General features: G+C 50.9%; 1 protein-coding gene and 1 pseudogene across 1 annotated transcript; both read right to left on the reverse strand.

Annotated features, from left to right (window-relative positions):
* Nucleotides 1–1,423: 1,423 nt before the first annotated feature.
* LOC129355858 (gonadotropin-releasing hormone II receptor-like) lies at nucleotides 1,424–7,632 on the reverse strand. Its single transcript, XM_055025473.1, is given in 6 exon segments — nucleotides 1,424–2,206; nucleotides 2,209–2,430; nucleotides 4,127–4,328; nucleotides 6,067–6,152; nucleotides 6,155–6,591; nucleotides 7,450–7,632. Coding segments are annotated over 5 exon segments (1,095 nt in total). The 5' UTR covers nucleotide 6,591; nucleotides 7,450–7,632; the 3' UTR covers nucleotides 1,424–2,057.
* Nucleotides 7,633–8,970: 1,338 nt separating this feature from the next.
* On the reverse strand, nucleotides 8,971–13,125 carry LOC129355839 (tetratricopeptide repeat protein 24-like; annotated as a pseudogene).
* Between the last annotated feature and the right edge of the window lie 145 nt (nucleotides 13,126–13,270).

The following is a 13,270-nucleotide window of genomic DNA, read 5'->3' on the forward strand; positions in this document are numbered from 1 at the left end:
CAAATATTAACGCGCTGAATGGCGTCCAAAGAGGAAGTTCTGAACCAGATTCGACGAGTTTCTATTGGACGACGAGTCCAAACGACCAAATGAGAGACAGATGGAGACACCTGCAGCTCCACCTTCACCTCTGACCTTTGAGATTCATATGGAGAACCACAGAAGGCCTGGGAGTTCACCTAGTTAGGTTACAAGTCTTTATGATGACCCTTGACCCCTGAGGACAGCCTCCAGTAAAACATGGACCTGTCCCTTTAAAGTCCCAGCGTAGCACTGCAGGACACGAGTTCCCCGCTAAGCCCCGCCCCTTTGTCCTCAGGGTCACATGTCCGCTCTGCCAGGAGCTTCTTGCTGACTCGTGTCGGTTCTGAAGCGGCCCGGTTTCATGCAGAGCGAAGCCTTTAATTGTTCTGGTTTCTAAACTTTTCTTCTGTCAGCTAAGTTTCGGTCGTCGCCATCGGCGGCGGACAGGAAGCTCTGCCAAATGATGTGAAGACGATTCCCGTGGGTCCAGAACTCGGACCCGTTTTACTCTTTGTAGATGAAAACTGCTTCCAGCTGGAGATGGACCAGAACCAGAACCCTCCGGCCGGAGCAGCTCTAGAAGCTGTAGATCTTAGCGATTTGAGGCTAGAACCAATGATGAAATGCTTTAATGGTTTTCTAGAGAACTCGGAGCTTTAACTGATTCTGATGGAGATTTTGGTCTTTTTTGAATAAATTTTCTGGAATGTTTGAATATTTTTCTTCTCTCTGTTGTTTAGACACCAAATAAAAGTTATTCATGTAGAAACTGGACTGAAGTTCTGCTTCTTTTCACACTGAGCCCGGTTCTGGTCGGGTCCAATGAGATGGTCTACAATAAATAAGTTTCAGACGGTCTCTGTTTCTCACTGCGTGGTTTGAAGTGATCTGCTGTGGGAAACTCTTGAAGCGTTTCTGATTTTATATTTTAGTATTTCTAATGCGATGCTTCAAAATATAATAAATAAAACGTTGCAAACAGACGTTCAAGAACAACAGACGGTTCATGGCTGCTCCTGCCTATTCTCGCTGAAGAGCCATCTTGGGGCGGCGGCGGCCATCTTGGGGCGGCGGCGGCCATCTTGGGGATCTCGGGAGTTTACATTTCACAAGTAAGATGCACATATCGCTGTTTATAATATTACCAAACAGTTTTTGTGTCCACCAGTAAAAAGCAGATAATATTGGAGAGTGTTTGGTGTAAGATTTTGGAAATCTGAACAAGTTTGAATTATTGCCTTATATTATGCACACAAGGTGGCAAAGACTGTTATTTATGTGTAATTGTTTTAGTTTTAATGTTTCATAAAGACGATGTGAGGAAGAGGAGGGAGAGACGAGTCACTGATGAAGGTGTGGAGCTCCTAGAACATGAATAAAACATGTACAGGCATTATGTACATACGCATATTTAATACATATTATTCAGTATCAATCATGATTGAATTGTTTATTGTTAATTACGGAGCCCCTTAAGGGACACGGGGACGTTTTCCTTTTGCGTTCCCTCGCAGTGACGTTCTGATCAGTTCATGTGACTGAATACTGTCAGCCTTTCTCATCATACTTTCTGCTATAATAGCAGGTTTTTCCATGGATGTTAATATGAAATATGTGAAGTTTTATATCTTCCCATAAGTAGGAAAGAAGAGAAACTATATCTGGACTATTATTACTGCGGGTAATAAATCACCTGACAGGTCTTCTATCAGTTTTTGCACCAATCGGTTCATAAACACTGTGGCTGTGTTCAAACCAGACCAGCAAATATTGCAGAAATGTTATTACGAGAGAACGCAAAAGGAAACTTCCCATGTCCCCTCCAGGGCTCCGTAGTTACCCGGACAGCAGGTGGCGCTGCTGGACTGCATGTCAGGTTCTAAATTGGTTATCAGCCAATCAGAGCACAGGATTAATGTTCAATATTGTGACCAATCAGAATCACAGAAACATTTTATTCGGATTCAGCAAACAAAACCTCGAAGGAATAAAAGCAGAGCGCGTCCCGTGGTTCCGTTCTGGGCTGTGATTGGTCAGCGGGGCGCCGCCTCGTCCTCGCCGCTGTGCGGACCCCGCCGGGCGGACAGGCGGTCCGGCGACTCGCGGCTTCTCGTGCGGCGGCAGAAGGCGGCCAGGTCGGCCAGGTCGGCGCGGAACGACGGCGTGTAGAAGCCGTAGATGACGGGTCGCAGCAGGAGTTCAGGTTCCCGAACACAAACAGGGCGTGGTGGACGTACTCAGGTGTGACCCGCAGCATGCCGGGCTGGAACCAGTACCAGATCCCCAGCAGGTAGTACGGCGTCCAGCACACGACGAAGGACAGCACGATCACCACCGTCATCTTCAGCGTCTTCATCCGCGCCTTGGGGATGACGTCAGTGCCGCTGCGCCGCAGGGGCGACTCACCTGCTGGCAGGGGAGGAGCTGTTCAGCAATATGAAAATATGCTTTCCCTCTCTATTTTCCTCAAATGTTATCCTATTGATATGAAACTCATACCAGCAATTAAGGGAACAAATGTGATCATGTAGAAAAAGCTATTTCACTCGTAACTGTTTGTGTTTTTAAGCTTGGGTGATGCACTTTTTGGCAAAATGAATTTTGAGCTGCCGATGTTTGCATGCCCTGTTTTTCACCTCAAAAGTGTCGCACAGATTTGAAAGTCACTCTAGTAGCTCAGAGCATACGCGTCATTGTCTAGAACATTTCATATAACACATTACTATCCTAATTCTCCAAGTTGCAGGACATGCATTTTCTGGCAAGGAACATTTGGAGGCCCCTGCTTGACCTTCCTCACCTCTAAGACGACTATTTGGTCTTAGACATGCATACTTCACAACACAGTAAGAAATATTCAATAAGAACTCGTCCATCCTCTTCCGCTTATCGGGGATCAGGTCACAGGGATAGCAGCCCAAGAAGGGAGGCCCAGACTTCAGAGTGGGGCCCCAGTGACCCGCATCCGGGCGAGGAAACACGAAATCGAAAGGTTTTCTTCATCATTGGAGTCTTCAGGCTGCACTTTGTCTGGTGCTGTCTGCCTTGGGTGGCCCTTCCCTGGGCATGAAGCACCAGACAGCAGGCGGATGATGGAGGGGCCTCCATCATCATGAGGTGGAGCCAAAGGACAGACATTAAAAACCCACTTTACTCAAATCCAACTCTTAAGTAGTTCACAGCCATCAGTCTGTGTCTGCTGGGGTTTCTTGACTGTGATTGTGGAACCACTTATTGCTGTCTGACCCTTTGTTGTGATATAATTAATTCATAAGATCAAATAAAAACAGGGCATGCAGATATCAGCAGCTCATAATTTGCTATGGCAAAATATGCATCCTCTGCTAACTTGCACAAATAAACAGTTAATATGAATTACATTTTTCTGCATAACCAAAGTAGTTGTAAGAACTGCTGGTATGAGTTTTATATCAATTTGATCATATTTGATGAAAATAGAGGGGATGCAAATCTTGGCACGCTAGAAATCCATATTGCCAAAAAATGCACAACCTGCTAACTTGGAAATGACATTTTCTACATAATGACACTTGTTCCCTAAGTTCCCACTATAAGTTTCATATGAACAGGACAATAGACAGAGGATGCAATATTAGCAGGCTCAGAAATTAAAAACGCGTCTCCCCTACACTAATACACTAGACAGCTAAGCGTGATATAAAATGTTCTACGTAACTGGGCCTCGGTTTGTAAAGCTTTAAGCTCTTATGGTGTTAAAAGAAAAATCTTGGAATTTCAAAGCAGCTGCGGAGAACTTGTCATCACACTGAAAATATGTCTCAATAAACATGAAAAAATCTGTGTTTATTTCAATTAATTTGCAAAATAAAACCCACCATTTAGGGCTTACATGATTAATAAACGTGATAATGTTACGAATATCTATAAAAGTTTCCTCTTCGGTCGGATTTCAGCCCGTTTTCTCATCAATATGCGGCAGTTTAGAGCGATGCGGCGGAGCTACAGGGGACGCATTTCTCAGCATAACAGCAAACGCAACTACAGGTGAGCAGGTGCGTCACATCCCAGGTGTGACTCAGAGTGATAGTGGCGCTGCAGGTGTATGGACCAGGTGGTGTACCTTTGTGCTGCAGGTGCTGCCGGTTGATGTGCAGCAGGATGCGGCTGTAGCAGCAGCTCATCAGCAGCAGCGGGACGACGTACAGCGTGACGAAGTGGAACATGTTGTAGAGCGTCTCCTGCCAGCGGCCAGCGAAGCTGCCGTGGGACGCGCACTGCGTGAAGTCAGCGGCATCCAGACGGATGGTTCTGAAGAGGAAGAGCTGCAGCACAAAACAGAGTGAGAAAGAGCTGCAGCACAAAGAGCTGGCTCAGCGTTTCCTGCCAGGAACCAGCAGCGTGTTTCTCTAATCCTCTGAACATTCCAGCAGGGATTTTCCGTCGCATGGTTTCTTGCAGCTCGTTTTCTCACTGCAGGAACGCGGTCATGTGACCCGCTCATTATATATTCATGTACAGCGTGCTGTGATGGCGCAAGGGTTAGCACACTCGACGCGGACGTCGCAGGTTCGACTCCCGGGCCCGGCGACCTTTGCCCCCTCTCCTTGCCCTCTTTACTGTCAGTCTACTGTCAAAAAATGCGAGCCATTTGCGCCACAAAAACTCTTTGGAGAAAAAAAAAAACGTTTCCTGCAAAACACAGGACCAGTGAGAGCAGCATCACATGATGGCGCTGCGGCCCACACCTGTTCTAATCTGATCAAGCTTATCAGACCAATCCAATGACAGCAGCAGTTTCCATGAGTTTGTTTCTAGTCTCAGCGATTTGGACTTAAAATGAGGAAACAAAAAACATTTCTGTTCATGTTCTGCTTCAGCAGGTGAGAAATGAGACGTTGCAACCTTTCAGACGTAACTTTTGGTTCACAGTAAAACATTCACAATTTGCACAATGAAATAAGTGCTGCAGCATTAGATCTTGTGAAATATTGAATTCCACAGTTTTCTCACTTCTCCAGTGGCTGAACTGTCGATGCTCCGTCTGCTTCCTGCTGTGACTTTATGTGCATCAGCTGCTGCAAACCTGCCACTTCAAGACATCTCTGGATGATGCTCTGATATGATTCATTAAAACTAAATCCTCTTTCACAATCAGCACTGGATGCTTGAAATGTAGCACATTATCTGCGAGCTGTCAGATACTCCTGTGTCCTGCAGCCTCCATATCTGAGAATGTGCTGACTGACCCGTTTATGTCCTTCACTTCATCCTTCTTTGGCAGAAATGTCTGCTGATCCATAATCAAAACCCAAACCCTAAGCCGGACGGGTGGAGGGCGGTGTCCTGCCCAAGGGGACGAGGTCAAGGATCTGGTCCATGAATGAGGGAAGGAGGAAGCGGAGACCGACAGGCGGACGGCGCCGGACCGGTCCGTCCTGGTGAAGAGAGCCGAGCCAGAAAGCGAAGCTCTCGATTCATCAGTCGATCTACGTTCCGACCATCATCATGAGCTTTGGGTCACGGCAGAGAACCAGGTCATGGATACAAGCGACCCAGATGGGTTTCCTCCACCGGGTGGCTGGGCTCTCCCTCAGAGAGAAGCTCAGAGAGGAGCCGCCGCTCCTCCACCTGGAGAGGAACCAGCTGAGGCTCAGGCTCCTGGTCGGGATGGAGGCTCCCTGTGAGGAGTTCAGGTCCCACAGGGGACAGGAAGACCGCAACCTGCTGGAGGGACGATGGTCCCGGCTGGCCTGGGAACGCCGTGGGATTCCCATTTGCTTAGACATGATAAGCTGTTAGTTTTTACATCTCTTCACTCCGCCGGACTATTCTTATCTAGCTGACCTGCACGGTGTGTGATGCTGCAAACACAATGCATGGCGATGCATCCCTGACCTTCAGTCGCTACAGCAGGGGAGGGAATCTGATTTCCATTCAGGAAGACCAGAGTCAGGCAGAGAATGAGTTTCCTGTCCAGGTGAGACAAACAAGTGGACGGCAACCTAAGACTAAAGCGAATCGTGCCTGAACAGGACGATGATTTCCACCTGGTGAACCTACCTGTGGGGAGGCCAGCAGCAGGCTCAGAGTCCAGGCCAGCAGCAGCATGCAGCGGTTCCTGCGGTGTGCGCTCAGAGCGTCCAGCGGTGCAGGATGGCGTAATGGCGGTCCAGGCTGATGACGACCAGGATGAAGGCGGCGGCGTGCATGGCGAACAGCTTCAGGAAGCACAGCAGTTTGCAGAGCGCCTCGCCGCCGTACCACTGCACCGTGATGTTCCACGCCGCATCCAGAGGCATCACCACAAACGTCATCATCAGGTCTGCCGCCGCCAGGCTCAGCATCAACGGCCGCAGGTGAGACGACAGCCGGCGGCCGCGGCCGCACCAGACGCTGGCCAGCAGCGCCAAGTTGCTGCAGGCGGCAAACAGGAAGAGCACTGAGGTGGCGCCGACCCGGAACTGAGCAGCTCGGGTGAAACTGGGAGGCTCCCAGTCGGTGAGGGGAGGATACTGGGAGACGTTGAGAGGAGGTGGAGGAGACGCACTGGTGGGTGGAGCCAGAGATGACACGTTTCCTGACATCCTGAGGAGGAGGGGAAGAAGAGCGGAGTGAGCTCAGACAGCAGGTCCACTCGGAGCCACACCCGGTTCTGGTGGTTCTGACGGGCCGCCTGTTCTGATGGAGGCAGAATCACCTGCTGAGCTGTGATTGGACACTTTAGAGCAGCTGTTCTCTGCCGTCTCACCTGCAGTCGGAGGTCCATCAGAACCTTCTGTCCACTTCCTGTCCTCACAAGGTCCGGTCCAGATAACGATCTGAGGGTTTCCATGGTAACACCTTCTCACCTCTCAGGAGAAGTCAGGCGATGATGATGATGATGATGATGATGATGATGGCAGCACCTTCACTAGATCCTGGTTCCATTCATCTCCTGCTGCTGATCTGACACCAGATCCATCCAGACGGGACGCAGCAGTGGCGCCGCCGCCGCGCTGCGGCCGCGCCGCGCTCCGGCCGCGCTGCCGCCGCGCCGCGCTGCCGCCGCGCGCGCCGCGCTGCCGCAGTCAGATCAGCTTCAGCCTGACGCTATTTTTAGCCGCTCTGTGTTCACGGTGTCGCCGTGGCAACCTGCTCCAACTTCTCTGATGGACTGTGGAGCCGCGTCCAGATTGTAAACGGACCGAAACATTTTAATCCAGATGTTTGTTTCACTTTCTTCCACTTTTACCAACAGAACCGTCAGAACTCGACCGTCAAACTGAAGAATCAAACCTGATGCTTAGAGACTAACTGCTCACACACATCCGACAGACAGTACAGAACATCAACCTGGTAGTTCTGATCACCTGGTGAACAGAACTACCAGAACCGCCTGAATTCCATCACTCAGAGACTCGGCGTCATCTGGATGCTTTTATTGTGAAGGAGTTGGTGATTTACCTGCTCAGCAGTTCTGAGTCGGTTCTGCTCCTCAGGCCCGCGTCCGGTGTTCTGCTCCTCTCCTCCTCATGTTCCCCCAGAACTCCGACCCAAACAGAACCAGCAGAATCAGGTCCGGTCCAGATAACGATCCACAGCAGCTGATCCGAAACAGAGCATGAAAACTGGAGACCCGGAGCCTGCAGCAAGGGGCGGAGCCTGCAGCAAGGGGGCGGAGCCTGCAGCAAGGGGGCGGAGCCTCCAGCAAGGGGCGGAGCCTGCAGCAAGGGGGGAGCCTGCAGCAAGGGGGCGGAGCCTGCAGCAAGGGGGCGGAGCCTCCAGCAAGGGGCGGAGCCTGCAGCAAGGGGCGGAGCCTGCAGCAAGGGGGCGGAGCCTGCAGCAAGGGGGCGGAGCCTCCAGCAAGGGGCGGAGCCTGCAGCAAGGGGGCGGAGCCTCCAGCAAGGGGGCGGAGCCTGCAGCAAGGGGGCGGAGCCTGCAGCAAGGGGCGGAGCCTGCAGCAAGGGGCGGAGCCTGCAGCAAGGGGCGGAGCCTGCAGCAATGGGCGGAGCTTGCAACAAGGGGGCGGAGCCTGCAGCTGCTGAGGGTTAATGTGTGTCAGTGTGTGTGTGTCAGTGTGTGTGTGTCAGTGTGTGTGTGTGTGTCAGTGTGTGTGTGTGTCAGTGTGTGTGTGTGTCAGTGTGTGTGTGTCAGTGTGTGTGTGTGTCAGTGTGTGTGTGTCAGTGTGTGTGTGTCAGTGTGTAAATCTGAATCTTTAAAAACATCCATTTGAGACGCAACAGGAAGAATTTATTGATGAAGCTCAATCTGTCCTCTTCCTCATCATCTTCCTCCTGCAGCGTCAGGTGTGAATGAATTAATATCAGGACCTTCTGGGTCCAGAACCTTCTGGGTCCAGAACCTTCTGGGTCCAGAACCTTCTGGTCCAGGAAGCTGCTGACGCTTCAGACTGTCAGCCTGAATCAGTCTGAGTCATTCTGGTTCCGGTTCTGATCCAGATCAGATTGGATTTAAAGTGTTTATCATGAATAGTTACTCCAGATTTAGCGTGAAATGAAACAAAATGAAATGTTTTCAGATCAAATTGCTTCCGATGTTTAAAATGTTCACAAACTCAAATTTGATCTGAAACAGGAAGTTCCTGAAAAGGTTCAAAGATCCGCGCTGATTGTAGAGACAGGTAGGTGGCGCTGTCTCCGGTGGTGTATTCCATCTTTAATGGGGAAAACGTTCTGCCAGCATCACAGCGCCCCCTGCTGGCCGACCTGCTTCTAGTTTTTAAAAATTCCACAGTGATTATAAAATAATATTTACAATAAATCACAATGCAATATTTTCTCTGACTCCCAGATTCAAACCCAGGTTACCAGGGTTACCAGGTTGCCAGGTTACCAGTGTTGCAGGTTGCCAGGGTTACCAGGTTGCCAGGTTACCAGTGTTGCCAGGTTACCAGGGTTACCAGGGTTACCAGGTTGCCAGGTTACCAGGGTTACCAGGGTTGCAGCAGGAAGCCATGATGATGCAGAGCTGATGAAGGTCTGACATCATCAGTCCATTGTCCAATCAGAGGGTTACATCAAAGAACAGAGGCGGGACCTCCAACTGGCCTCTGGTGACCCTGACTTCCTGAGATCACCTGAGCAGGTGGGGTTGGGCTCCACCTGCTCAGGTGAAGAAGCTTCACTGAAACACAAAGAGTTTGTTTCAATAATTCAAAAACTTTATTGTCCTTAAAAAACAGAACAATCAGCAGATGTGAGTTACCTGTCTGTGCTCACCTGGAAACAAACAGGTAGCTCTCACCTGCAGCTCCAGTCGACCTGCTGCTCAGGTGCAGCAGGGGGTAAAGTCCAGCCGACTCACCTTGCTGCAGCTCCTCTGGTGGTTCTGAGCTGAAACACAGACGGACTTTTCTACACCTGGACTTATCAGATGAACCAATGAAATGCTGTTATCTTACAGGTGTCGTCCAGGTGTGACTCCGCCCTCTGGATCAGCCACTGCCCGTCCACTTGAGCTCAACTCAGCTGCTGCACCTGAGCACAATCAGGTATAACCATAGCAACAAAAGACAGAAAATGATAAAGGTCAAACTGACCTGGAGACTCCGCCCTTTGCTCATCTAAATGCTGATTGGCTGCCAGACGTTGTGCCACGTCAAGCTTCCTGTGAGAACAGCAATGAGACCGAATGAGACGCTGAGCTCTGGGTTCCCTCATCCGCAGACACTCACCTGTCGTCCTGGTGACCAGGTGAGCTGTGGGGTTGGGGCAGATGTGGGCGGTGCCTGTCGGGGCGTGGCCTCTGAGGAGAGGAGAAGGAAAAAAATGGACTGATTTCTAACTATCAGATACCTGAAGCTGGGTGGGAGGAGTCAGGATGGGAGGTGCTGCAGGTGAGGTGCTGCAGGTGAGGTGCTGCAGGTGAGGTGCTGCAGGTGAGGTGCTGCAGGTGAGGTGCTGCAGGTGAGGTGCTGCAGGTGAGGTGCTGCAGGTGAGGTGCTGCACCCGTGTCGCAGTCAGACTGAGCTGCAGAGCTGCGGTCAGACGCTCCACCAGCCGGTCCTGAACTCCTTCAGCCTCCTGAGAACAACACCATGATCTGTGGGCCAATCTCTGATTGGCTCAACTTCTCCCATTCAGCAGATGGCTCAGATCTCAGGGTGACCTTTCACCTCCAGGTGTGCTACCTTGGATTGAGAGATCGCGTTCAGAGCCTGTTGTAGAGCTCAACAGCTTTCTGCAGCTTCTTCTGCCTCAGGTAACACTCAGCCAGACGCTCACACACCTGGACCTCAGCCAGGCGGTCGCCTGCACAGGTGGAGACACACAGGTAACACACCTGGTCCTTAACAAGCACAGGTTGTGTGCTAACATCTATTCTTTGTTGGCACACCTGGTCCTCGTTAGCACACCTTCTCTTGGTACCTGTGTCTCTGAATCCCTGTAGAGCCAGGATGAGCTCTCTGCTGCCTCCTGGTGATCCCCAGGTGACTGCAGGCGATGGCCAGGTTACTGAAACATCGAGCCTGATCACCACGGCAACCTTGAGAGCCTGCAGGTACACACACCTGAACGTCACACTGAGAACAGGTAAAGGTCAACGCCTGAGTTGAATGTTTCCATGGCTCACCGTAGAGCCGCGCCGCCTGCCGGTGCGGCTCCACCGCTGAGCTAAAGTCGCCTGCGCCGTTAAGCGCCGCTCCCAGATTGTGCAGGACTTTGGCCAGCAGGGGGGGGCGGTGAGCTGCCAGCTCCACGGCTCGCCGCAGCAGCTCACGCCTCCTGGAAGCACTGATGCGGCAGTAGGCCACGCCCACCGACAGGTACAGCTCACCTGGACAATGAGGGAGTTACTGACGGGCGCTGCAGGAAGTCTCAGCAGCCCCTAGGACCAGGAAGGGTGATTACCCAGAATGCTCAGGTCGCTGACACTGCTGCTCAAACTCAGACACTCTGTCAGCAGGCTGCTGATGTCATCATGGGTTGGACAGATCTGATTGGACCAGTGACTTCCTGCCTCTCTAAGGGCGGCGGCTGCAGAACCAACATGGAGGCCATTTTGTAACTCTGCTGCTCTGAGGAAAACTCTGCACCGCCTGGGGCCAGTCCTGCAGCAGACATGACACGAAACACCTGGAAACACCTGGAAACACCTGGAAACACCCGGAAAACACCTGGAAACACCTAGAAAACACCTGGAAACATCTAGAAAACATCTGGAAACACCTGGAAAACACCTAGAAAACACCTGGAAACACCTGGAAAACACCTGGAAACACCTAGAAAACACCTGGAAACATCTAGAAAACCCTGGAAACACCTGGAAAACACCTAGAAAACACCTGGAAAACACCTGGAATAATACCTAGAAAAAACCTGGAACCTAACTTACAAGAAAATTGGCATTCAGTTGGTTTTTCATTAGGTTGGATCCTGGTTCTGACCCGATTCTAATTCTGACCCGGTCCTGGTTCTGACCTGGGTTCTGCTGCAGCAGCGGCCCAGCTCCATGCAGGCGTCGCCTTCGCCACCTCCGTCACCCTGTGACCGGTAAAGCTGAGCGGCCCGCAGGAAGTGGGATGCGGCCTCCTGGTACTGCCCAAGTGCATTGTGGGCCAGCGCCGTGTTGAACTGCAAATCTGGGAGCCGCTCCGCTTTTGGACCGGGCTGGTTCCGGCGTAGGAGGTCCAGTCCTCTCTGAGGTCGGCCCGCCTCCACGTAGGCGGCGCCCAGGTTGAAGGAGCAGGCGCGCAAAACCTGAGAGTCCTGCAGCTGGACACACAGGGGCAGGATGGGAAATGGAGTTCTCACACCGCCAAAGGACTACAAACCGCTACACACCACCAGCTAATCTCACCTGTCTGACTCACCTGTGCAGCGGCCTGCAGGGCCTGCTTGAAGCAGCGCAGCGCGTCCTGCGGCCGGCCGGCCTGCAGCGCTCGGTGGCCGGCCCACGTCCGCTCCTCCACCTCTCCAGTCTGCTTCTGCTGCCTCCTGCTGCTCCTCTTCACCTGCTCCCTCACCTGGAGGAGACTCCTCGGAAGCCATGTTGGATCTGCAGCAGATGTGCTCACCTGGATGAGAGGAACAGATGTTTCACTCCTGGAATCTGATTCAGAACCAGAACCCAATCCAGGTCCGGTCCAAGCCTCCATGGGGCCCCAAGCCAAATGAGGTTTTGGGCCCTCTGGTTCTGCTAACAATGTGGACCGGCTGCAATCAGGAGTCCGATCATTAGATTGTTCAAACACCTGCTATAAACTTATTGCATCTCTGGCTGTTTACATTATATACATGTACAATAGATACATTTATTTGACCATCTGATTTATGGACCCGTTGATTTCTGGGAGCCGATTTCCTTCATTTTGGGGCATCGTGATCGGCCGATACTGACATGTGAAGCTGATCTGATGTCCATCATCCAGAGATGATGGACATCTCTGGATGTCATACCTGGTCTGTCAGTTGGACTGACAGACCAGGTCAGTCTCAACGTTTACAGCTAATATTCACTGTTAGCAACTCAGAGACTTTGCTGCTACATTCAGAAACATTTCAGACTCAATAAATTCATATGAGCCAAAATCAGCAGGTCAAAGGTCAGAACCAGGAATCGGCAGAAAACTGCAATCGCTGCAGAAACACATTCAATTCATTTCTCTTCAGCTCCAATAGCTAAAATCTAATTTATTCCAGGTGAGTCTTTCTCCCCTGGAAAGTGGACCGGTACCGGGTCGGTTCTGAGCCTCCAAATGATTTTTCTTAGCAGCAAACAGCAAATCAGCTGCAGCAGAGAGCAGCTTGCCCTGCAGCTCGCCCTGCAGCGGCTGCAGCGGCTGCAGCCTCTCAACATTTAGCTGGTCAATATCAGAATCTGATCAGTTTTAATTATTCATATCAAACCTCTTCAAACAGTTTGAGCCAAAATACCTCAGAAATATCCACCAGGAGAATCAACTCATTAACCTTCAAACTCAGTTTCACACAAAGACGCAGCTTCAATGTTGTAGAACTGGACCGGACCGGACTGGACCGGACCGGTCGTCAAGGTCATTTCTGTTAGTAGCTTTATTATCTTTATATTATAAAGACTCATTAAAACAGACTTATCTTGGCTCTTTCTGTTCCTCCTCTTCCTTTCCTCCCTCCCTGAAGGATCCCCCTTTTTTGACATATTTTTACTAACTGACCTTCTGATTGACCTTTGGATGCAGCTCGTCACCGTGAAGCATGCAGTACCTACCATGGCCACCAGGGGGCACAGGAGCAATTTATTATCTTCTTTTTATCCATAAAATAATAATTTCTACATTCATTAT

Source organism: Poeciliopsis prolifica, unplaced genomic scaffold (assembly GCF_027474105.1).
Source record: "Poeciliopsis prolifica strain line A6 unplaced genomic scaffold, Auburn_PproV2 SCAFFOLD148, whole genome shotgun sequence".
NCBI lineage: Eukaryota > Metazoa > Chordata > Actinopteri > Cyprinodontiformes > Poeciliidae > Poeciliopsis > Poeciliopsis prolifica.